Consider the following 26,457-nt stretch of genomic DNA (forward strand, 5'->3'; position numbering starts at 1 on the left):
AGGTGTGGATTTGTCAATGACCAATGTCCATAGAAGACTTCATGACCAGAAATACAGAGGCTACACTGCAAGATGCAAACCATTAGTTATCTGCAAAAATAGGATGGCCGGGTTACAGTTTGCCAAGCAGTACTTAAAAGAGCAATCACAGTTCTGGAAAAAGGTCTTGTGGACAGATGAGATGAAGATTGACTTATTGGCAATAGCAAAGTATGGAGGAGAGAAGGAACTGCCCAAGATCCAAAGCATACCACCTCATTTGTGAAACATGGTGATGGGGATGTTATGGCCTGGGCATGTATGGCTGCTGAAGGTACTGGCTCACTTATCTTCATTGATGATACAACTGCTGATGGTAGTAGCATAATGAATTCCAAAGTGTATAGACACATCCTATCTGCTCAAGTTCAAACAAATGCCTCAGAACTCACTGGCCGGCGGTTCATTCTACAGCAAGACATTGATCCCAAACATACTGCTAAAGCAACTAAGGAGTTTTTCAAAGCTAAAAATGGTCAATTGTTGAGTGGCCAAGTCAATTACCTGATCCAAACCCAATTGAGCAAGACTTTTATATACTGAAGAGAAAACTGAAGGGGACTAGCCCCAAAACAAGCATAAGCTAAAGATGGCTGCAATACAGGTCTGGAAGAGCATCACCAGAGAAGGCACCCAGCAACTGGTGATGTCCATGAATCGCAGACTTCAAGCAGTCATTGCATGGAAAGGATATGCAACAAAATACTAAACATGACTACTTTCATTTACATGACATTGCTGTGTCCCAAACATTATGGTACCCTGAAATGGGGGTACTATGTATAAACATTGCTGTAATTTCTACATGGTGAAACCAAAATGTATAAAAATGGCCTTTATTAAAATCTGACAATGTGCACTTTAACCACATGTGATTTTTTTCTATTACAAATCTCAAATTGTGGAGTACAGAGGCAAATAAATAAATGATGGGTCTTTGTCGCAAACATTATGGAGGGCACAGTATTTGATTAAATGGTTGAACAGAATTGACATGATCAGCACATTTTCCTTTGTTCTTTTGCGTAGATATTATGACTAGGATTTTCTTCCAATGTTTTTAAAAATGACCAGTTATGTGAAAATCATGAGTCAACTGCCTCCATTTTTTACCAGGTTAATTCCACAGCTGGGCACAAAGTGCTGGAGTAACTGATGTGTTGATGTTAATTTTCCAAAATTGATTTGGAGCAGATTGGAAAAGATAAATGCAATCTGATTTTTTTTTGATTTAAAAAAAAAAAGAGATGGAAACCAAACGCAGAAATGACAAACCATTTAATTTAACACATGTTTCAGAGCAAACATAAGAAGCTTTTTATTAAAACTTCATAACAGGATGTTGAGTAAATTCAAGAAGATAAGCTATAGTCGTCATGATTTTGTGAAAAGAGAATCATGTTTGACCAATTTACTGGAGCTCTTTCAAGTAAAGTACCTTCCTCAAAGGTTACTACAGTTAATCTAAGCTCATGGAATAGGAGATATCAGGCAACTGTTCCCAACTGTTATCAGGCAACTTGTCTTGCACTAAATGTTGTACCCTTTATCCTCTATCTGCATACTTTAGACGTAATCATGTATAGTAATTTATTTGTCTGGGTAGCACGCAACAAAAAGATTTTCAATGTACATTGGTAGATGTGATAACAATAAACTAAACTAAACATATGGTAGAATATTGGTTAGTGGAAAAGAAACAGGGTAGGCATAAATGGGTCTTTTTCTGTCTAGCAAAATGTGAGCATGAGGTGCATGGATTGGAACAGGAATTGGTGCTGGGGCCTCAACGTTTAAATATTTATATAAATGCTGTGAATGAAGGCACTGAATGTAGGGATGCAGAATGTATCAATGACAAAAACAGGCAGAAAACTAGGTTGTGAGGAAGACACAAATAAATATAAGCTAAAGAAAGACACAAAGTGCTGGAGTAACTCAGCAGATCACGCAGCGCCAGACATGCTGCCTGACCCGCTGAGTTACTCCAGCACTTTGTGTCTTTATTTTGCACGTCAGCATCTGGTCCCTTGCATTTCAAAGGGAATTAGGCGAGTGGGTGGGTAAAGATCTGGCATATCGAGTATGTGGGAAAATGTTAATGTCCTTTAAAAAAAAATAGCACATTGTCTACTCAGTGAGAGACCCCACAGCTCAGATGCAGAGGGATATGGATGTCCTTGTGCACAATTTGCAAAAGGTTAACATGCAGATTCTGCACCTAATTAGGTGCATTAACAATGTCAACATTTATTGGAAAATATCCTGAGGACGAGGAATAATCTACTCTTGAAACAGGTCAAAGGACAAAGGACATTTATTGTCACATAATAAATCACATAATAAATGTCCTTTGTCCATTGACCTGTTTCAAGAGTAGATTACATACAGAGGGGGCGCCGTCGAGTATGGCTGCCCAGCCTGCAGCTGTCCGAAATAGGTAAGAAATGATCTGGGATCATCAGCACAAATTTGATGGTGGGCGATCCTGCCGGTATAATTTTACTAGATTTATTTTAAAGAGTAACTAAATATAAGGACAATGTGGTTGATGTGGTTTACATGGATGTCTGTGAGGCCTCTGACCAGGTCTCAAATGGAAGGCTGGTCCAAAAATGTACAGCCCATGAGAAACAAGCCAAGGTGCAAATTGTATCCAGAGTAAGCTTTAATATTAAGAGACCAATGTTTCATAGAGATTAGTGCTGGGACACTTGCTGTTTGCTGCATACATTAATGACTTGGATGTGAATGGTCCTGGATGTGCTCCTATAATCGTGTCCCCCATCCACTTCTGCCTATACCCCTCCACTGGCATCACATTTCATGCTTCCTCTCTCCTTACCTCATAGCCATTTGTCAACTACCACTTGCCTGGCTCTATGCTGCCTCCACCTCTCTTCCAGCTTTGACTCCCCACTACAATCAGTCAAGAATGGTCCATTGTTGAAACAAAGCCTGTTCATGTCCGGAGATGCTGCCTGGCCGGCTGAGTTACACCAGCACTTTGTAAACCAGCATCTGCACTCCCTTATGTTCTAAATAAGTAGATCAAACCTCTGTAAAGGCAGATGCCATTTTATAATGCAAATGATAATCATGTGCAAAAAAATGCATGCGTTCACTTTTTTTTCTTCTGGTCAAACTATAGATTACTGTTTCCTGCATGCGCATCACTAATTGAATGATTGAGTAAAATGGTAAATGTAGTTACTCCATTTATGTTAATGTTGAAAACGTTATTGTCTGGCTTTCTTCCACTGATGAAATGATGATAAGCAGTCATCAGACCGTAATGATGCCGTTTCACAGACTGTGTTTTGGTTCAATTCTAAATGAGCCAATTTTGAAAACAAGAGACTGTCACATGTGCCACCATTGAAAGGGTCATCTATAATTCTGCGGTCTTACTTATGGTGCTGGCATCAAATGTAGAGCTGTCAAAATCAATTGTGATTGTCATAGTGGCACCAATGCTGAAAACATATTTTACTGGGCAGAGAAATCAAGGAAAACAATAGAAATTCCATTACAAGAATTATTATGCACAGGAATTTCAACTGATGCTCTTTCATTTTCCCTACCTTTTTCCATACCATTTTCCAATATATAATTACGAGGGAAACAGATATTTTCCAATCCCAGCTGTGTTATTTTAGTGATGTATTGTCAGGGTATCAACTGATGATTTAACATGAATACATAATAAAAAACACCAACCTGTTTCCATGTTTGGCAAGAAAAATCTGTGTCGTTTTGATTGCCTCTGCTACATGGTCTTTCTTGGCATTGAGTTCTTCAGTGATTACCTACAACATTAATAAACATTTTGAGGCTCCATTTCTGCACTTTGTTGACTTTCTTCCACATAGACATGTCTTCCAACAAAGTTGTTAACTTAGCACAGATGTGGCTACATAGTTTGTAGAACATGCACTAATCTTCATAGAAATTGCTTGCATATGCTCGCTCAACACAGGTAAATATACTTCACGTCAATTTAATTACATTCATCATGGCTCAGAAAACAAGAACATCTCCTATCAAAATAATCACTCTTTTCATCTTTCAATTTTAATGAAAAGTACATAGCTCATAGAATACATGTAAATGTTGCATAACTAAATATTATATTTGGCAGGAAGGCAATAAAACAAGTAAAATTGGTGTATGAATCTGGTATGGTTTCAGATTTTTTCATTGAAAGAACAATACTATGTCAAATTAACAATAAAAATGCAAAACTGCATATGCCTAGAATCAGTTTAAAAAGTTGTCTTTTTTTTTTTTAAACACTAGAAACAAAACAAAGTATTTACTTAACTTTGAGGGAAAAGGAACAACAATAAAGCTAAATATTAAGATAACTGAAAATAGCCTGGATTTGGGAGGGAAATGCTGCCAGTTCTGCATGGAATGCTGACATTTCTTTGTGCAGGTGCCAATGTTCAATAATCCCATGTGATCAAGGAAGTCCCAAAATTACAGGCCAACAACTTTCCTGGCCGCAACACAGGAATGTTGATGAAGTCCAATGGCAGACTTCCACCTTGCTGAGATTCTCCAGTCATGCTATTTTGTTGATCTGAAATGCTAATTCCCTTTCATTCTACACAGATACTGCCTAAGTTGCTGATCATTTACAATATTCTATTGTTATTTCATATTTCCAACACTTGCCGTTATTTATTTTTAATTTCACTTTCTCTTTTATCTCCACCTCTGCTGTCATCTCTGACCTCAATCATTCTTCTCATATAAACCAGTAATTTACGTGCACTATTTTCACTTCAGTTTTAAATTCGCTGCCTAAATAAAAAGGCACATGGGGATTGGAATGCTTCAGTTCAGATCATGAGCATGGCCATGTGTTCCAGTCACTGGTCATTTTAATTATCGCTCTTCCCGACTTCCTTGTTCTTGACCCCCTACATTGTTCCAAATAAGCTTAAGAGTAACCTTAACTGAGCCTTAACCTCAACTGAAATCTTCTACAGCCTTCCAGATTGAACACAAAGTTAAAATATCTCAGTCAATCCAGCATTTTAATTCCAATTCCTTTTACATGTATTCAGTAACTTATTATTGCACAATTACACCTCCTATAGATTTTTAAATCGGTGCTTTCACGTCCCTGTCCATTTGAATCCTTACTGCCCCCCATCCGATCACAGACTTCGTTTAATTCTCTTCCTTTCCCTGTCCTTTTTGTGCATCTTAAAATCTGACCTCTAAGCATTGCCAGTTCTGGTGACAGCCAAGCAGTTTTTGATATGTTGAAAACTGTTTTTAAGCTGAATGTAAAATATTACACACGGAGAAAAAAATAATAAGCAATAAGAATTTTCTGAGTTGTACTTTTAGTTTGCTCTATTTGAAATATTTTGCGAAGAAGACATTGAGGAAAAAAATTACTTGCAATGCTTGATACACAAAATCAACTAACTGGACTATAAGATGCAATATAACTCCATGAGAGTTATCTCTGTACACATGCTGAAACAAACTGAGGGGAGAACATTGATACCCAAAACCTTTCAGTTTCAATGTTTATGGGTTGGCAGCCAGTGAGTGGAGAAGTGGGACCATAATTCTGATAAATGTTCTCCATTTGAAATATTACCTTGCCTTTACCCTATCTGGTTATGCATTTGAAGGATTATCTGTTGAAACACCAGCTTTTCATCCCATGCAGTTTTACTTTATCTCTCGATAATTCACGTAGCCAGACATAGGTGTTTGCATACCTGCTGCTCACTGAATGACTGCTCAATGGATTCCAGGCCCGCTGTTTCTGGTAAAACATTCTTATTTTTTCGGATCTGATCCGTGTTCAAAACCCAGCCTAAGAGTTCCTTCATTTTTTCAACATGTTCCTGCTTTTCCTCCTCGACAATTTTCTAAACTCAGCAATATAAAGAAAAATATGCATTGCCGAAAAGGATGATTAAACACACTCAGTTCAACTTGTTAAATGCAACAGAATACATGCTCGACAGAGAAATATCCCAGGGCTCTGGGGTGTGGGCAGGGTGATGAAACTTTGTGGGTAGCCTTTAAACAAGGTGGTTTAGCTACCCTGGGTCAAGTGGTAACATCTGGATTGTAGTTTCACAATTTACATTGTGCTTGTGCCACTGTGTTACTTCATCTCTTTTGTAATTTTGCAGATCCCAAAGAATGGATCGAAAAATGCAATGGGCTGTAATCCTTCCTCCAAGTGATATAAAAGTAACATACAAATGTTGCATATTTGTTGTCATTGAATGGCTTTGAATATCCATAAAGCAAATCAAAACGCTCTAAAGTTCTCACTGAACAACTTGAAATATCCGTGCATTTCTGAATCATATCTCCCCTTTCTGCTGATGGACTTGTAAACTGCAACAGATCAGATGTGTCATTCACTTTGGGAGCTGTGATTGAGGCCCTTCACCCATCAATCGCCTGCCCTCCCAAAAGAGGATCTATTCATCTCATTGTCCATGTTCATAGTTCTATGACTCAGACTAGTTCAGAAAAAATTAGACTTACACGCACACACACATGGACACACACACACACACGTCCAATGTATTTGTTAAACAGTCAGTGCCTTTGTTTGGAATCAAAAATCTCTTTGGATATATTTCCTAACTGCAGCAAAATTGTATCTATAATTAATTTTTAAAGAGATAGTTTTAGTCTAGTTCAAATATACTAGTGTCCAAGTTTGTTTAAATCCTTTTTTAAAAGTCTTTCCTAATTTCTTAGCCCACTTACCTCCTCTTCTTCCAGCCGCCTCAAAGCATCACTGATGTACTTCACATGTTGAGTTGTTAGAGTCACCAGTGCGGTGTATTGTGTTCTGAGATCCATGAACTATAGAAAGGATAAGACGCTACTAAATATTGACAAAAACTTCAAAACTCGCTATTAAGTTTACAATTTAGGTATCTGAAAAAAAAAAAAGATTCTTGGTGATGTTCAACAAACTTCTCTCACCTCTTGGGTTATGACATCTGATGATGAATGCATTCTACGGCGTTTTACGGGTGACTTTTGGTGAGATTCAACAAAGGCTCTGTAGGTCATCAACTGCAGTTCGTAATCCTAGGCAAGTCAAATGAGGCAGTTTTTAAATCCTGTTGCTTTTCAAAAGAAAACCACTTCACTTTGTTTAAACATTTGAACCAATAAATGTGAAGGCTTACCTTCACACCAGCAGAGTACTGTTTAGACAGACTCTGGCATTCATCAAGTTTGATTTGATTATTTTCTATTTCAGCAACCAGAGCCTAAACAGAAATAAACACATTGAAATTAAGGGAATGCCTACTTTGCATGATTCACAATTCCTGGACCATTATTAGTTTTCTGCAATATATTGGGTAACGAGAGGTTAAAAAATATGCAACAGCAAGGATGGATCTGAAGGCATGTAAACATGGGTGCAAGGTGAAATACAAATAAGGGGTAGTGCTTTATTTAAATAGGGCATTTTATATTAGCCAGCCACTTCAGGCATCGAAAATAGTCGCAGAATGCTGGAGTAATTCAGCGGGTCAGGAGTAAAGGAATAGGTGGCGTTTCGGGTCAAGACCTTACTTCAGACTGAAGATTCTGGGGTCTGAAGAAAGGTCTCAACCCGAAGCATCCCCTATTCCTTTTCTCCAGACGAGTTACTCCAGCATTTTGTGTCTAACTTTGGTGTAAATCAGCATCTGCAGTTCCATCCGACATTTCAGGCATCTCCTTGTTACAATGGATACACCAAGTAGATGAGATATTTCCTACCATTTGTTGACTCAGCTGTTCGGAGAGGATCTTTGTATCTTCTGCCTTCCCTGGCTCCATCTTCCCTTGCTGTGCAGTGGTTTCCTCAATCCAATCTATTAGTGACTGATGGCAGCCCCTGTAATTCTTCAGCAATGCTTCGATGGTCGCCAATTCAGACTCTCTGTATGGTGTAGAAAGAGCAGAGTGAAGCGACTTAGGATGGAGTAATAGTCAACTCTCCTACTCTTCATTGTTCATTATAGGGGAAGGACATGGATTGTAAGTGGTAGGGCACTAAAGAATATTAATGGACCACATGGTCTCTCTGTCCAAGGCCATAGCTCTCTGAATCTGGCCGCACAGGTCAAACGGGTAACACGGGATCAAATGGGTGGCAAAGGTGGCAAATAGCATTCTTGCCTCAGAGGTCAGGGCATAGAAAACAAGTCTGACCTTTGAAGGCAACTTTACAAAACACGGGTTAAACTGTACTCTGGAGTGTTATGTGCGATTGTGTTTCATGCTGCCTAACTCGCTGAGTTCTTCCAGCACTTGTGCCCTTTTTGTAAACCAGCATCTGCAGTTCTTCAATTCTAAAAAGAAGATAAGTTATTTAAAACTGCAACATAAAACTGCAACATACCTTTGGTCATCCTTGAAAAGAGAGACGTTGTTAAGCTGGAAAGAGTGCAGGGAAAATTTACGGGGATGTTGCCAGGACCTGAGGGCCTGAACTGCAGGGAGAGGTTGGGCAGGTTAGGACTTTATTCCTTGGAGCGCAGGAGGATTAAGGGTGATCTTATAGAGGTGGATAAGATCAGGAGGGGAATAATTACATAAATGCACAGTCTTCTTCCCAGAATTGGGGAATCAAGAACCAGAAGACATAGGTTTAAGGTGAGAGGGAAAGAGTTAATAGGAATCTGAGGGGGCTATGTTTTTTTTCACACAGAGGGTGGTGGGTGTATGACATGAACTGCCAGCGGAGGGAAGTGATGCAGGTTCTATAACAACATTTAAAAGACATTTGGATAGGAATTTGGATAAGAATGGTTTAGGGGGAAATGGGCCAAATGCTGGAAGCTGGGACGAGTGTAGATGGGGCATCTTGGTCACCATGGGCAAGGGGCCTGATTCCATGCAGTATGACTCTGTGACTTGTAGGATTGTGTTAAGTAGTTCAGACATTGTTTGTGACATTGTGATGAACTATATGCAGAGATGAGCTTGCAGCATGAAAGCACTAACTGACTGTCAGATAGATATCATTGCGAGAAGCGCCCTCACCTATTAAGTCAGAAAACTAAAATAGCACGAAATAATCTTCATAGGATATCGACATTTGCTTTAAAATTTCTGAGAAATCATGTAAAAGGCCACTGCTTGTTGTGCAAATTCCTTCCAAGCTTTAAACCATTAAGTTCGAAAATTGGGCAGATTTGGAAGTAATTGATGGGAATGCAAACAGGATAAGGGGTGGAAGTGGTCATTCCAGAGTGTTAGGTGTAGATAATAAAAAGTCAGAATGCAAGATTATGTTAGATACTTGGTTATAATACAGTGAAGATATGCGGGGAACTGTGCTTGCCACCGAATAGTAGAAACGCATTCTGCTATTCAGGTTCAACAAAAAGACCTTTAGAAAAGTAGAAACTTAGTAAAAGGGAAAAAAGTAAGAAATCAATGTAGAAACGTTTTATTGTACATTCCCTTTGAAGGGCTCTGTTTAATTTGTTCATTCCGTTATCAAGAATTCAAGCACATCTGTTATCATGTGCACTGCATCCTAATCAAATGACTGGTAAATTATTTTTTCAACATGGAAAGCAGCGAACTGAGACAAACTAATAGCTTTCCATAAGAGGCCTTGAAGATGAATTGCCAAATAGAGATAAATTCAGCAACTCGGGGAAAATAATACCTGAATATATTTTTTAAATCACGATTTCCTCAAAGCGAAAACGAAAAATTCTAATTTAAAAAAAAATGGAATCAAGTGGATGACTGACCTGGTCTCGATCTGTGTTTGGATGTTTCGCCATCGGTCTTTCAGCTGTACCGCTTTCTCTTGATGTCGTTCCAAATCCAAGCTGCGCTCATTGTGTAGCTCAAAGAGATGTTTGCAAACCGCCTGTGCTCGTTGCATTTCCTCTTCCAAAGAGGAAAACACTTCCTGCTTCTCCTTCACATCGCCAAGCCATTGCTGCAAGTAGCATAAGTTACTGGTTCATTTGTAGAGTCTACATTTTAAATATCAATTTAAAAAAAGTATATACACTGTTGTTTATCCTCATTTAGGCCTCCGTAATAAGCTCAGAAGCAATGGTCGTAGTGGATAAAATGTATGAATAATCTTTCATGTTTAAAATATTGATGCTCACATGTATTGGATTTACATATATCTATTTTGACAAAAGTGTCCATTTCACCAGCTCTCAAACTGTGATCAGCTATCATCAACCTGATTGTATGAAACTTGCTCTTGAGACAACATCTATCCATACCCAATGAGTCACTGCCCAATATACCTTCTTAATCTCTGCAAATGCTCTTTTATACAAAAAGGAACACTCGTCAGGGGTACAAAGTAGGCCACAGCTCCTCAAGTCTGTTCTGCTCTTTATTTTTTTTGATTATAATTATGAATTTGCATTTTTGCCCACACCCAACTTTTCACCCCTCGAGAATCAAGCCTCCATCTATTTCAACCTTACAAATATTCAAAAACGATGCTTCTGACATCCTCTGAGAAAGAGTGTTCAAATTAATATTCCCCTTACCTGCCATTCTTTATTTGTAAGCACTGAAGCAGGTTCTAGATTCGTCTACATGAGGAAACACTCTCTCCATATCTACTTTGTCAATATCCCTCAGGTTCTTATATTTCAATCAAGTCCAAGCTCGCTCTTCTAAACTCCATTCTAGATTGCCCAACCTTTCCACACAAGACAACCTGTCCAATCCAGATATTGTTACAGCAAGTCTTCTCTGAACTATGTCCAGCACATTCATTACTATAAACATATTTCAGATGTTATCTCCCCAATGCCTTACATAACTGAAGCACAAGATGCTGGGGGCTCTGAAGCCATGTATTATAATAGAGATAACGGGCATCAGTAAGATGGACACTTCCAATCCAGTCCAGTCGAATATCTAGTGTACTTGTCTGTGAACGTTACAGATCCATGTAGCATTGACCACCACCAAGTCTCATTGCACATCTTCTGTACTTAACTGTTCATTGTTTATACAGCACTGATCTATACTTCTCAAGTTCAAAGTCGATGGCCACAATCCACTTGCCACAGCATTTCATCTCATTATTAGAGATTACAATGCCGCTCAAGAATGTTTACTGGCGAACTTGAGAATAGTTTCGTTTTCCAACATCTAGACTGTTGGTACAATGAATAATAGAAGTTCCAACACAAATCCGTATGAAATGGCACAAGTCACTTGTTTACGGCACTGCCAAGTTATCTCCTGGCACTTCATCTCAATTCAGCTTTAACTATTAGTTTCTCATCAGGTAGCTTAAGGTCTTCTGATAAGACACTTTTATATATTCTACCATACTCCATTTGAAATATTTCTAAAATTACTGATGACAATATCATATTCTGCTCATATCTGCTCTACCAAATATGTCCAGTTCCTGATGTCCTTTTCCTTTTTAATCGCATCTGCATCCAACTCCATAACATCACCACCTCCCATCTCCGCCTGAATTCTTCCAGCTGATAACCTGAACCATGTTTGGTCACCTCCAAATAATCTATTCAAGTGCTCTTTGATAAGTCTTATTCCTTCCATTCCCCCAAAGTGTAGGTACAGAACAAACATTGCTACCCGTGTTCTAACCCATAAAGTCCCATAGTCTTACTGCATTTATGTTTGCAGTCTACACCAGCTTGTTTTTAAAATAATACTACTGAAATTCCTCCATGGTCTTGCTGTGTCCTCCTTTCACCTCTAACCTGAATCCATGCCAACATCCGCACCTCCTAAAAACCTACCGCTCAAATTTCCCCTTCCGAAACCTGTTTACACATCTTCAAACTAAAGCCCTCAGTCTTCCTTTCAACCAACAGCGTTGAGATCTTTTACAGGTTCCCTCCATAAAAATTGAATTTAAGCAGAGTTAATTATCTTATTATAATCGTGTAAGCTGCTCATCGGAATTTTTCCACATTAAAGATACACCAGCGCAGTAGTGCACTCTGCTGCCTCCCAGTTTCAAAGATTCATCATCAACCTTTATTGTCATCTTGCAAAGCAACAGTTGTACAGTGCAAAATGAGAAGACGTTTCCCAGGGAATACGGAGCATCGCACATAAAACTTAAACATTTCACGCATAAAATAAAAACAATTAAAAAAACAATCCAGTTCCTGATAAAACAGTACGAATAGTTAAAAAAGTGCAGGTAAAAACAGCAACATTAAAATACAAGTGAAAACAGTCATAAAATGGCCAGGGCAGCTGATTTAAGTGGCCAGAGCCAGTGTCAGAGTTATTATTCAAGTTGAACCTTGATCTTGGTTGCCGTGTGGAATTTGTACAAGCTCCCTGTGACCATGTGGATTTACCTGGGGCTCTCACATGCAAAATATGATAATTGTTGGGACAATTAACTATTGTAAATTGTTTCTAGTGGACAGAGACGGCAGGAGAATGGATGGGGGGGGGGGGGGGGGGGGGAGATAAGGGCATGAATGATCTGAGGAAAGGGAAAAGGTGATGGAGATGCAAGTGGAAGATTTAATGGGATTGGTGTACCGTGCTGAATGGTCAGCACGGATGCAATGGGCTGAAGGGCCTGGCTCCGTACTATGTAGAAATTGTACGTTGCTTTTATTGTCTCCAACTTGGCAAAGACTAGGATTTCCAGCAGCAATCGTGTAGGATCGTGTTCACGGTAACCAAATACTTTATCGTACCTGCAGCACGCTCCTGTGTCCTTTAACAGCCTGCTGGTTTACTGGGACCATGTCCTCTTCACTCAGCTTCATTTCATACATCTTAACCAACATCTCCGCTCTTTGGCTATTTTTCAAAATCACATCCACCATCTTCAACCTAAAATAAATTAACATGTATTTTCCACTGAAATTAAACATATTTTACATAGCACACAAGTGATACATTTAAATGCACTCCAAACTGGATCCAACCAGATAATTTTCCATGTTTCTTTTTTTGGCACATTCATGCATTTTCATCAATGAATGAGATATATACTACAGGCTGGCCACAGATACTATTTCAGCTAGTCCATCAAGAATAAGATATACCAATCATTTTAAAATCCTCAGATTCAGAAATGGATAACTCCATTAATGGTGTTTGTATAAATGACGACTCACTTGTCCAAGTAGGCTGAGGACAATGAATGCACTTGATCCATCTTCTGCACCACCAGGTCCAACTCAGAGCGTAGAACTGGGATACTAGCCGCAGAAGGAGACTGGTAGAAAAAGGTCTTGCATCTCTTTGTCACCTCATTCAATTCAGATTTCAACCCACTTAATTCCTGCTGCATGTGCTGCAAAAGGAGTAAACGGTCAAATAATCAATGCGCAGATTTTGATAAATTGTCTTGAAAGACAGGTAAACTATGGAAAGATGTAGCAAGAGATAAATAGATACTTGCATGCATTTGTCATGAAGGTAATGTTAAAATATGGCAACTTTGGTTATCATAGAAAAGCTCTTAAAATACAGGGAGACATGATCATCAGTTTCAACATATTGTTGATATATATTTAATTGAATTGAATTGAATACTTTATTTTCACATGTGACAAGTCAGAGTGAAATTCTTTGCTTTCATACCCAAGGTATGCAAATAGTTGCCTCATAAAGGGCGCTTACACAGGTACAAAGCATCCCATGCAAGTCCTCCTTTATTCTCCCCCCTCCCCCTCGACTAACCTCCTGTTCAGCAATTCTGAAGGTATTTTCTTGCATGACATCTCCTTCAACTGAGGCTTGAAGTCTCCGTATTAATCGGTCGTTATACTTTCCCAGGCGCAGGTGTATATTTTGTAGCTCCGAGATGCAGGTCTTACTCAGCGTTTCATCTTTTTCTTCTGTTTAATAAATACATAACAATTTTAAAATTCAAACTAAGCCAACCACTCTTGCTATTTTGAAGTCACATTTCAAGAGATAAACACACGTTAAATGAATGGAATTCTTAAATTCACTGGACGTTTATTGGAAACTCGTTTGCTTATAACACAAAATACTGCACCCACTGTTGCCTGGCAGACCAGCATACCTGGAAATTGAACATTGCATCTTAATGACTAGACAAAGTAATGGTGCACCCTAACCGTCAGAGTGAAATGTCATACTGTAGTCGTAACTTAATTTTTTCCTGCAGTAACACGGCATATATTATTCACCCACCCATTACTGATCAAAGCAGCAGCACTGTACCAGTTTTAATAAAGAAATGCTCAGGCAATTTGCACACGACAGGTAGAATTGTCAGTCTCTCACATCCAAACATGGGATTACCAAAATATAACATCTATAATTTTTGACAGCAGGTGGATAGAAACATAGAAAATAGGTGCAGGAGTAGGCCATTCGGCCCTTCGAGCCTGCACCGCCATTCAATATGATCATGGCTGATCATCCAACTCAGTATCCTGTACCTGCTTTATCTCCATACCCCCTGATCCCTTTAGCCACAAGGGTCACATCTAACTCCCTCTTAAATATAGCCAATGAACTGGCCTCAACTACATTCTGTGGCAGAGAATTCCAGAGATTCACCACTCTCTGTGTAAAAAATGTTTTTCTCATCTCAGTCCTAAAAGATTTCCCCTTTATCCTTAAACTGTGACCCCTTGTTCTGGACTTCCCCAACATCGGGAACAATCTTCCTGCATCTAGCCTGTCCAACAAGAATCTTGTAAGTTTCTATAAGATCCCCCCTCAATCTTCTAAATTCTAGCGAGTATAAGCCAAGTTTATCCAGTCTTTCTTCATATGAAAGTCCTGACATCCCAGGAATCAGTCTGGTGAACCTTCTCTGTACTCCCTCTATGGCAAGATACCTCAACAAAATGACAAAGCTGTTAAGATTCATGAAAGTTCAAGATTCCAACAATAAACTGCACATAAGATGCATTCCTCACCATTTTCAATAGACCAAATCACCTTCCTAAAATAATACATTTGTTAACACTTTGTCGAATAATACAACTTAAGGGTCAACCACTGAATGGTTTATGATTTAATTTGTATGTTCAGTGTTAGGGCAATAGTTATAGCAACAAAGCAACATTTTATTTCTTGACAGCCAAGTAATTAAAAACCCAATCACAAGCAAACTGTGGTTTCATTCATTCTGCTGAACAGTAATACACAGAGGAAAAACATTTTGCTTTTGTAGTTTAGTTTAGATAAAACGTGGAAACAGGCCCTTCGGCCCACTGTGCCCGCATCAACTAGCGATCCCTGCACATTAACACCATCCTACACACACTAGGGACAATTTACAATTATACGAAGCCAATTAACCTATAAACCTGTCCGTCTTTGGAGTATTGGAGGAAACAGAAGATCTCGGAGAAAAACCACGGGGAGAATGTACAAACTCCATACAGACAGCACCCGTTGTCAGGATCGAACCCGGGTCTCCGGCGCTGCAAGCGATGTAGGGCAGCAACTCTATCACTGCGCCACTGTGCCGCCAGTCTCTAATGATACAATTTTGAATTCTCACTAAATACCTAAAATACCTCTTTGGACTTTAGGTTTAGGTTTATTGTCATATGTACCGAGATATAGCGAAAAGCTTTGTTTTGCTTGCTATCCAATCAAATCAGATCATACTACACATAAATACAATCAAGCCTCACTCAAGGACAATAGGTAGAGCAAAGGGGAAGAGACAACATGCAGAATATAGTTCTCAACATTGTAGCACAACAGACCCAGGGCCAAAGTCCAATGCTCACAATGAAGTTGAGGACAATCAGACTGCACCTTATGGAAAAACTATTCCTTCCTCATTGCGATACCTCCTGCTGTCCCTCAACTCTCTCTGATTTTTGTTCCACCAATTCTCAACATTATCAACCTTGTGGCTTGGCTAAATTCACCACTAAGCTTACAGGCTCGAGGTTTGTTTCACTTGAGATAACGGAAGGGAGTAGAGTGACCCGCCAGGGGAAAGCACAAGCTGTTGAGGAAGAACAGCAGCGTCACTCGATGGGCAGCCTGACTTTGGATATGGGCGCAGTAACAGAACTACAATAGAACCAGTAATGATTGATCCTGCTGCTGAATGAACCATGCCAAACCAATGGTCAATGGTTCTTTAGTATCACGTATGCACAGAACTTCTTTTGCACAACTACAAATTAATATTCGCTACAATTTGGTGCCCTTAAAAAAAAAAAAAGAAGAAAAAAACCCAGAAAACACAAACAGTCCAAAATGCAAAGTCCAGTCTATGTGTTGGAAGTCCTGGAGCGTCCCCTGAGTGCTACGTCAAGTCAGAGCTCAGACTAGGGTGATGAATCAAACAGACTACTGGGTTTCAAGCTGTTCTGTTCCTGATGCATGAGCCAATTAAACACTCTCAACTCTCTTAATATTTAATTTTATTTAATTTTAAAGTTACCTCATTTTGACATTGAGTGCATTTAATGCTTTTGCATACACGTTGAACTGATGATTCTGTTTATTTAACATTATAGCAGCAAACCATCACATTCATTTCTGTTCACACAGATTAAATCTCGGATATTTTGCAATGTACTTCAGGACCACGGGGAAGATTAGGTAAAATATCTGCGTCAATTGCTTTTAGCAACCAGCAGGTGGCGTCTGAATGAGCTCAGGACTCAGCAAGAAGCAACTGCTGATTGAATGCAAGATCAAATGGCCATGAGGAGAGCAAATTAAATTTTCTGCAGGCATTGTTTTCTTTGATGCATTCCTTTCCTTGATAATCACACTCATTAATTTTAGATGAATTATGTCTTTCTATTTTTATGAATTTTTACCTGTAAATAAATGGCCAAATTGTTTAACCTGTACACAGAACTCTAATGATGCGTTCTATTCTTACTTATGAATTCCATTTATTCTCCAATGGTTATTATATCGAGGTAGGTTATTCTATGCACATTACTAAATATGTTAAATATAGGAGGCTCTATTATTTCGATATGAATTTCAGTAATTCGGTAAACATGGCATTGGAGCTGTGCTTGCAGTTATGCTTGTAAAGAGTGTAGGGTGGGGGCTAAGCACATAGCCCTGAGGTACCCCCATGTTGTTGGTCAGTCAGGAGGAGCTGTGGTTAGCAATCTACAATGACTGAGGTCTGCCAAAGAGAATTCCAGTTGCGAAAGAGAGGTACAGAGGCCCAGAAACGGGATCCTGATAAGTTTAGAGGGGACGACTGTGTCAAATACTGAGCTGTAGCTGATGGAGAGCAGGCTGACGCAAGTGTTTCTGTTAACCAGATGGTCCAGAGCAGAGTGGAGAACTAGAGAAATACCATCTGCTGTTGAACTATCACCGATACCCAAATTGGTGTAGGTTTGTGTCATTTCTGAGGCAGGAGCTGATTCGAGTCACAACCAACTTCCTGAAAGACTTCATTACGGTGGGTGCAAGTGCTAACTGATGATAGTAACCGTGATCTTCTTGGGAACCCAGTACAATAGCTGCCCTTTTGAAGCAGATGGGAACCTCAGACCACAGAACCTGATACCAACATCAGAGTATACTTCAAGCAGCTGACTCGATGCAAAGTGCCCAGCCCTGGCGGCATCCCTGGCTAAGTGCTGAGGTCTGGGATGGTGCGCACAGACCTCAGCACTTAGCCAGGGATGCTGCCAGGGCTGGGCACTTTGCATCGAGTCAGCTGCTTGAAGTATACTCTGATGTTGGTATCAGGGACTGAGATCATAGGGTCATCAGGAGGAGAGGGCTTGTGTAGGTGTGTTGTTCTCCCTTTCAAATCGCGTATAAGAGGAAATGAGCTGGTGCAGAAGTGATACATCGTTGCCACACATGCTACCCGCTTTCACATGGTAGGAAGTGAGAGTGTGCAAGCTCTGCACTATCCTTTCATCTATGACTCCAGTTTTTCATGAATTTATGTCCTACTTTACAGTTGCTAGAAAAAACGTTACATTTAATGGATCGTCTTATTTTTCTGTGGTGGCTGATGTTTGGTTGTTGGGTGAATGGGCAGATATTTAAAAAAGTGGAAATCTAAATCCACAGGTTGCTTTTGAAAGAAACTTTGAATGCTATGTCAACAACGGTGTTATTATAGAAAATAATTACGCCGATGACACTAATCGAAGGGCATATGATGTGATATCGCGAAGGTTTTTCAACTGACCTGTTTCCATGGTGGCCAATAGCTGCTCGTAATGCTCCTTACAACCATCCACCTCTTCCTCTAATCGCAGTCTGTCCGCAATGGAAAACACTTGAGACTCCTGACTGTCTTCAAGGAAATCCTCATAATGCACCCGAAGGTTTTTCATCAGTTGCTGCTGCTCAGTTGCTTTGAGTGTTTTAATCTGAAATGCCAATTGTATTGAGATTGTTAAAACTTGATATACACCTGTCATAAGTGGCCTTCATTTTCCAAGCAAGCTTGGAGAAGTTAGCATCCTGCACTGATCTGTAAGTAGGTTTTACGGAAACATTGGTACCCAACAAAACAAAATATATTCTAAGGAAGTTAATAGCTGTACAATTTGCATTTCATAGTTAAACATATTCTCATGTATAACATTGATCATATTAAAGAGGTTATTTACACCGAATCTGGAAATGTTAATGATCATTTACACAAACCTACATGTGATATATTTTACAAAAGCAACTTCTGCAAACCAAAAGGGTCCATCTTGTAGGAACATAACCAGGAATGAATGGTAGATTACAGGGTAGGGCAGTAGATTTATACTGTTTTGATAGGGTCTGACTGCAATATTTAAGAAAAAAGTGGATACGTACAGTGTCTTTGTTCCAAGTGTGAATAGTTTCAATATCTTTCACTAGGTAATTCCAAGCCACAACACTTTTCATATTAAGGTGGAGTTGGTGCCACAAAGCCATAACATTCTGATATATCTGTTCAATTCTGAAACACATAATTAAAGAACTCATAAAATATCATCCATTTTACAAAATAGCAGGGAATCATATTCTGGTTGCCCCATTCCAGGAAGGGTGTGGAGTCTTTGGAGAGGGTGCAGAGGTGGTTTACCAAAATGCTGCCTGGATTAGTGGGTTTCAGCACCAAGGAGAGGTTGGGTAAACTTGGATGGTTTTCTCTGGAACATCGGAGGTTGAGGGGGATACCTGATGAGTATATATATGAGTATATATAAGTCAGAACCTTTTTCCAACAGAGTGGAAATGTCCAACACTAGAGGGCGTAGCTATCAGGTGAGAGGGGAAAAGTTTATTGGAGATATGTGAGGCAAGCTTTTTTTTAACTCAGGGAGGTGGGGACGTATTGCTATGGATGGAGGTGGTGGAGGCAGGTACAATAATGTTATTTAAAATACTTTTAGACCGACACATGCAAGTGCAAGGAATAGAGGGACATGGATCATGTGCAGGCAATGAGACCGGTTTAGCTTGGCATCATGTTCGGCATAAACATTGTGGGCCAAAGGGCCAATTCCTGTGATGTACTATGTTCAATGTTCCATGAAATTCCCAGTGTTTTAAAATGTAATCAATCAGTTGATAGTATTTTGTGACAAGATTACCATCTATAACAGCAATGAAATGCTTTATTTCATTTATTACCTGTTGCTAGTGTCAATGGCCTCCTGGTTGGGTGCAGGGATAGTGAAGCAGACCGATGGAACCATTGCCTCGTTACCAGTGGGACTAATAACCTTCCATTTCGTTCTGTGAGAGTTATCCTCCAGAACACACTCGTCATTCTTACAAACAGTGATCTGTCAATAATTACAAAGTTATAACTCGAGCACATTAATCATTATCAATACTTCATTCCATTTTATCATAAAACAGAACATTTCTTAACAGAAGCAGAACCAGACTTGCAGGGGACACATTTACTTAAATAGAAAATGAAGCAACTACATTTTAATTTCCTTATGCTTTTGGATATAAGGTTTTGGTCCATGGCCACTGAAAAGAAATTGTGCATCAACAATGAATGTGAAGTGCTGCAAGGAATCCAGTGCTTTATGGTGCTGTCCCAATGAACCAAAATAAATCATCAAGACAATTGATGATCTACTAATTGTAGAATTCCAGATACTTGCACTACAGTTAGTCAATTTTTAATTGAATGAGGATAAGAAGTTGTGACAAAATAAAAATAGCGCATATAGTTTGCCACAAAATTTAGTTTACTGTACATTTTGTGATTAATAAGATTCTTTTCAATTCTTGAAAGTCCACTCCTCAACCAAATGGTCATGGTTTTGAATAGTGATAATTATTAAAGCACAATTGCTTGGGAGTGATATTTCCAAGTTGTATTGCACATACATGTTTTTTTTTAAAGCAAGGTGTATTGCACAATGCACAATGCACCATCTCTGATGAAAGGGAAAAATTGGCATGGTTGGATGACCCCAATGAAAACGTACCTCCTTTTGGCCAATCCCGGAGTGATATTGACCGAGGTAATGGAGTGAAGGCAGCGGCCCAGACCCTGTAACCTTCCCCGTTGATGGATGCTGCATGGTGCCAAGCGGCTCCCATGAGAAATAACAGAGACAGGGCAGGGGGAGGTGAGGGAATAGGGATAAAAACATTGTTTGCAACATTTATAAAATTTCTCACTTAATAAAACACTACAGAGTTGAAATTTTATATTATACGAACAAGATGTCAGTGTTAGGTACAAGCCACCCAAGGCTAAATATGGAGATTGTATTTATCATATTTTAATACCGAATTAGACTCATTGCTGAAAGAACTTCACTACAGTATTTTCTCATCTTTTAAATCTTTCACTATGTGCCGATAAAGAGGTCATACCTCGATTTGCCTGTAGTCACAGATCGCTCTGATTGGGATAGTCCCTTTTAAAACATTATCGGGATTTCGTGGTTTCAACTGGACAATTGTTTTTGCTCTTCCAACGAGACCCGCTATGCAACTCTTGTACTTTATCAGTTGTTCCTTTTCATCCTGCAAAGGGAAAAAAACTACATTCAAACCCCTCGGTATTGAAAGAGAAAACAATACCATGTAAACAAATTAGAACTGACGAGCGGGAAGACCTGCACATGAAATGAACAAACCATAAACACCAAATAACTTTAAAAATCCAGATTAAATACAGCTTTACATTTAGATATTTAAAACTACAAAAAGGTAATTTCATTAAAAAAAATGAAACTAAACTAAGAAATCTTCAAAGACCAGCTGCAATGAAATAAATATATTTTCTACGATTAGAATACATTTAGGAGCTGAGATTCAATTTTGCAGACCAGATTTTGCTTTGCTTATGTTTGGCCCTCTAGGGGACATGCTTAGACAATACAACCAAAGTGTAATGTAACAGAAAAAATGGAAGGAGCTTTATGGCTAAGCTTTAGACCTTTTGAGACAGAAGATGAAAACAGGCCATTATGCGCACCAAGACTATGCTGACCATCGATCACCTGTTCACATCATTTCAATGTTATCCCACTTTCTCATGCACTCCGGCACACTAGGGGCAATTTATAGAGGCCAATTAACCAACCACCCCGCACATTTTGGGAATGTGCGAGGAAAGCAGAGCACTAGGAGGAAACCAGAGAGAACATGCAAATTTCACTCAGACTGCACCCAAGGTCCGGACCGAACCTGGTTCTCAGGCACTTTGAGGCAGCAGCTCTACCTGCTGCACCACTATGCCGCTGCCTCATAACATTTAGAACGTGAAATGATCATAAACTGATTTTACATTAATTGACATAAGCAAAACTTTATTCTGTTATAGATGAAATCAATTGGATAAAACGTATTGTACTAATTCTGTTGCTTTAGCAAGATCAAAAATTATTTGATCCACGTGCGTTTGATCTTAACATAATGACAAATAAATAATTTATTTTATAAATTTCAAATGAAGGAGAAATTTAGCATTTTATATCGTTAGCTCAGAATGTAATGAATAAGAATCTACAAACAACAGTTTTGGAAAATCAAAATTAAGATTGATGGATCTGGAAATGGTTATTCTCTTCCTATAATAACATGTTTTAATTCAGCACAAGTTGACAAAGTTTTAGGAATCTATTTAGGTGCTCCCCGATTTACGATGCTTCGACTTGCGATATTTTGACTTTACGATCGGCAAACGCTCGGCTACGGCAGCGAGCCGCACGTCACGTACGGTCGCGTGATCGCAATGTATTAAATGCGTTCTTTTCGGTTTACGATGGGTTTATCGGAACGTAACCCCATCGTAGGTCGAGGACTATATTAAAATGAGGATCCGGTAAACAGTTAAACAAATAAACTGTGCAGTTTCCCTCCATAAGGCACTGCTTGATCAGACATGAACAGGTCCATTAGATCATTGATATATAGTGTTATCTGGAGCAGAGCAAGAAACATTTTAGTCTCCACTGGCAAAACCACTTTAAAAAATATATTATTGAACCAAGCTGGTTAGTACACATCTGGGTGTTCTAGAATTGACTTTTCATTTGCGGATCTATCACGTGAGTTGAAAATGACCTACTTACTTTCTAAGATGAATGAATGCCATTTTCTTATACCCAATATTTTTGGCACTACTTCAATAACTGCTTCACCTGAAGAAACTTCAGAACAACTATTTACATCTCTCTAAACCAATTTACCCTGCTCCAATGTCATGACATTTAAATATGTATGCCTTCAGCTTTCATATAAAATACCCTAACATTCTTTCATCTCAGAGTTTCCTCACTTTCTTTGCAACGATAGAAGAACAAAAACAGGACAGCTCACAAGCTGTAAATCACTATGATGACCCTGATATCATTAGTGTAATACTTGGTAGAAGATTAATTTATCTGCTTAATTCAGGTTCTTTAATGTAAAGGATTTTGAATAACAGACAGAGGGTGGTGAATCTGTGAAATTAATTGCCACAGCCGCATGTGGAGACCAAGTCAATGGATATTTTAAGGAGGATAATGACAGATTATTGATCAGTGAGTTATGGGGCAAAGGCAGAATGGAATTGAGAGGAAGAGATAGATCAGCCATGATTGAATGGCAGAGTAGACTTGATGGGCCGAATGGCCTTATTCTGCTCCTAGAACAAATTTATGAACTTAAGAAGCTGTCATTTCTATATATCTCAATGAGATAATTAATAAGCTAGATTCATACATATTTTCAACAGGCACAAAACTCTCCATACCATTGAATCTTGAAGTAGATCCTCCAGTTTTGACAGACTACTGGTCCGATCACACTTATATTTTCTCCTTATTGTCTCCTGCAGGTTTCGTAAATATTGTTCTGCTTCTTTAACATCACTTAAAAACTGCAAGACAAGATGAATACAAATAGCATGCTTCTTAATCATCAGAAATAGCTGAAAAAGAAACTATTCCTCCAAACTTCTACTGGACAGAGCGTCGGGAGGAGGTGGTGGTGTCGGTCGAGCGGGAAGCGGACAAAGTCACAGCCAACAGCAAGCAGCAGCAGCAGGTGAGAAGGGAGGGAGGTCCATGGTGACCGAGCGCGTTCTGTCAGTGTCGGCGACCCGAAGAAAGCTCTGTCGCCTGGGGCTACAATGTCAGCGGCAACAACAGCCGGGTCACTAGATGAAGATAGGCTCGCTGGTGCACTTTGCAGGTCAGGAGTGCGGTCGGAAGCCTAAATGGCCGGGGAGCAGGGGATGGGTCGGCAGGTCATTCCATTCAGTTTACTTTTTATATTTGCTTTATTCAAGTTTTTGGAACTCCATGGTGCTTTAGAGACACGAGAGGGGTGTCATTAGCAGGCCCAGGGTTGTATTGTCGTTTCATTATTACGCGACCTCTGTTAGTCCGGAAAAATAAATAATCCAGAACGGCTCTGAAACAGAGGGTGCCGAAAAACCAGTGTTCAATCTTTATTACACTTTGTGTCTTTCTTTGGTAAACCAGCATCTGCAGTTCCTTGATATTACATTTATTGTTAGTATGTTTGCTGCAAATAAAAGCAATATATTTTACCTGGAAGTAGGCAGTGTTATCTTTCACATGTTGCTCCACACAACAGCATAGCTGTTTGATCCAGTGCCACTGTGTCTGAAGTGCTGCACTGTATGCCTTGAAAGTAAATAGCAGAATCAGAATTTGCACACCTTTAAAGTTCCTTATATTGAGCTTTTGATTGAAACTATGTCATATTAGAGAGCAGCCTCAATTAAAAAAAATGTTTTTTTAATGATTTTGGACAAGAACGTCTATATCATCTGTGATGAATTGCACCCTCTCTATTAGTATTTCTGATAGGATGCAACATCACCACAAAATAGTTAACAACTATATTCTGGAATATTGTCATTGCTATTATATAGCAAATAGGGGCGGACTGAATGTTGGAAGGTTATGACAAAGATACACGAGGTGACTGATCTGCTTGCTTCGTTATTCCCCAGCTCCTAAATCTAAATCATTCCCCCACAACTTGAAACAGTCAGTATACCTGTGACATATTTAATTGGGGCAGCATTGTTGGATATCAGTTTTGAAATGTTACGGAACAAACACACTAACTTATGAAACAGGAGTTGGAGTCGGCCCCTCAGGCCACCTCCACCATCTAGTCTTTACCCCAATATTATTTTCCCATTCTCTGTTAAGTCTCTTGCAGTTAATAAAACTCTGTCCCTGCATTAAACAGCAACATTCTTAGTTGTAATGAACAGATTTAATTGTGTTAAGGGCCTGTCCCACTGTACGAGGTAATTCTAGAGTTCTCCCGAGTTCTCCCCTGATTCGAGCTCGTGTAATGTATGTAGCGGGTACGTAGGGGCTTGTACGAGTAAAAAGTAACAATTTTTTTCCTCACGAGTATTTTTTTTTACTCGTGGACATTTTTCACAGTGTTGAAAAAACGTCAGGAGTTTACTGGATTTCCCGAGTACCTACCGTTACTTGTACGAGCCGCTACGTGACATCCACAAGCTTCTACGTACATTACACAAGCTCGAATTAGGGGGGAACTAGTGAGAACTCTTGAATTACCTCGTACAGTGGGAAAGGCCCTTTACTAAACTGACATGGGTACATTAACGTATTGCAAAGATACATAGAACAGTATAGCACAAGAACAGGCCCTTCGGCCCACTATGTCAGTGCTGAACATGGTGTTTATCTACAAGATTGTTTGTATCCATTATTAGAAATACACAGAAAATATCATCTACCTCGAATTTCACTGACAGATATCACTGAATGATAGACATGCCAAACCCTGAAGGCACCACAATTATTAGTAAGATGCCTCACCATCCCCTACAATGTTATATTAACAGGGTTGGCAAGATCAGGGTCAAGTATTTGGGAATTAAAATGATTCTCTGATAATTACCATGTTATATTTCAGCAAGCAGAAGTAATCATGCCAGCATCTAACATTCCCTGATAGAGACTTTAAAAACTAGGCACTCATTGAACAGTAGGAGAGCGCTGGGGTTTTAATAGCTGCTCCAGAAAACAAGAGATAATGCTGCAAATCATTGGAACCAATGCCATGAATTGCAAATCTAAACTTAAACCAGCAAAATTATCTTATTATTTAACTCCATAATAAATTAAACAATCAAAATTCAATAATGATTTGTCAAAACGTCACAGATGAGTTGGACAAATTACCTCCACCGTCTGCCTGGCGGGATGGCTCTCCAGTGAAAGCTGTTCTCCTGTCTCCTGGTGGGACTTAATAAACATTTGCTTCTGCTCCAGTTCTTTCTTTAGGTCCTACAGGATACAGGGGAAGATTTATTTTTAACCAACCTTCAGTCCATTGCTTCAATGTTCAATTATCAAGTTGAATGGGGACAGAATATAAATGACTGAGGAACAAGAAAAAGCTGCAACTGTCCATTGCAAAGATTAGAAATCTATCTTGGAATTTATAATGAAACTCACCAACTGTAAAGAACAAGTTCAAGTGATTTTTTCATTAACTATCCAGGTTGTAACCCTCTACTATTAGAATTCATTTTGCCCGGCACGTATCATTTTATCCCACAAAACACTGCTGCAGTTTGCATTAAGCCACAATTTCAATTGTTACTGTCACTGTTAAGTTATTTGTTTACCAGAGAGAGAATTAATTATTTTGCTGAACTCTATGCTCCAATGGTCAAATTAAATTAATCAGTGGGATTAATCATTTAGGAGGATTGAAACTATCTATATTACTAAAAGTCTGATCTTGACCGCTTTTGGCTCACTGTGCTGCGATTTCTGAGAGAACGCCACCACCTATGGCTGTCATTTCTGGCCACCTCGCTCAGAGCCCCCCTCCGGCTTCCGGGACCAGAGGATTTTTCCCATTGATGAAACCTCAGAGAGATATTAACGTTTAAAAAAAATTAGCCACTCTCTCTGCTGCCCCTGCTGGAGCGAGGGGGAGGGACTATAAGACCAGGAAGTGGTGTGCCTCACTCAGTCTCTGCAA

At 39.3% G+C, this 26,457-nt stretch overlaps 1 protein-coding gene across 29 annotated transcripts in view; it reads right to left on the reverse strand.

The window, feature by feature from the left end:
- macf1 (microtubule actin crosslinking factor 1) overlaps positions 1-26,457 on the reverse strand; it is a 437,138-nt gene that overhangs the window by 173,754 nt on the left and 236,927 nt on the right. For 17 of the 29 annotated variants that reach the window (XM_033045287.1, XM_033045283.1, XM_033045284.1 and 14 more), the window contains 18 exons: positions 25,647-25,751; positions 24,000-24,095; positions 23,198-23,323; positions 20,827-20,979; positions 20,433-20,540; positions 19,615-19,769; positions 18,811-18,937; positions 18,185-18,368; positions 13,735-13,892; positions 13,167-13,345; positions 12,741-12,879; positions 9,807-10,000; positions 7,816-7,978; positions 7,233-7,316; positions 7,024-7,131; positions 6,802-6,900; positions 5,787-5,939; positions 3,760-3,848 (listed from right to left, as the gene is read on the reverse strand). In XM_033045287.1, the coding sequence (XP_032901178.1) occupies positions 3,760-3,848; positions 5,787-5,939; positions 6,802-6,900; positions 7,024-7,131; positions 7,233-7,316; positions 7,816-7,978; positions 9,807-10,000; positions 12,741-12,879; positions 13,167-13,345; positions 13,735-13,892; positions 18,185-18,368; positions 18,811-18,937; positions 19,615-19,769; positions 20,433-20,540; positions 20,827-20,979; positions 23,198-23,323; positions 24,000-24,095; positions 25,647-25,751 (2,420 nt within the window). The remainder of the gene's footprint in view (positions 1-3,759; positions 3,849-5,786; positions 5,940-6,801; positions 6,901-7,023; positions 7,132-7,232; positions 7,317-7,815; positions 7,979-9,806; positions 10,001-12,740; positions 12,880-13,166; positions 13,346-13,734; positions 13,893-18,184; positions 18,369-18,810; positions 18,938-19,614; positions 19,770-20,432; positions 20,541-20,826; positions 20,980-23,197; positions 23,324-23,999; positions 24,096-25,646; positions 25,752-26,457) is intronic. The other 12 variants (XM_033045293.1, XM_033045299.1, XM_033045288.1 and 9 more) reach the window with 2 other exon arrangements.

The sequence above is a fragment of the Amblyraja radiata genome, chromosome 27 (genome assembly GCF_010909765.2).
Source record: "Amblyraja radiata isolate CabotCenter1 chromosome 27, sAmbRad1.1.pri, whole genome shotgun sequence".
In the NCBI taxonomy this organism is placed as follows: domain Eukaryota; kingdom Metazoa; phylum Chordata; class Chondrichthyes; order Rajiformes; family Rajidae; genus Amblyraja; species Amblyraja radiata.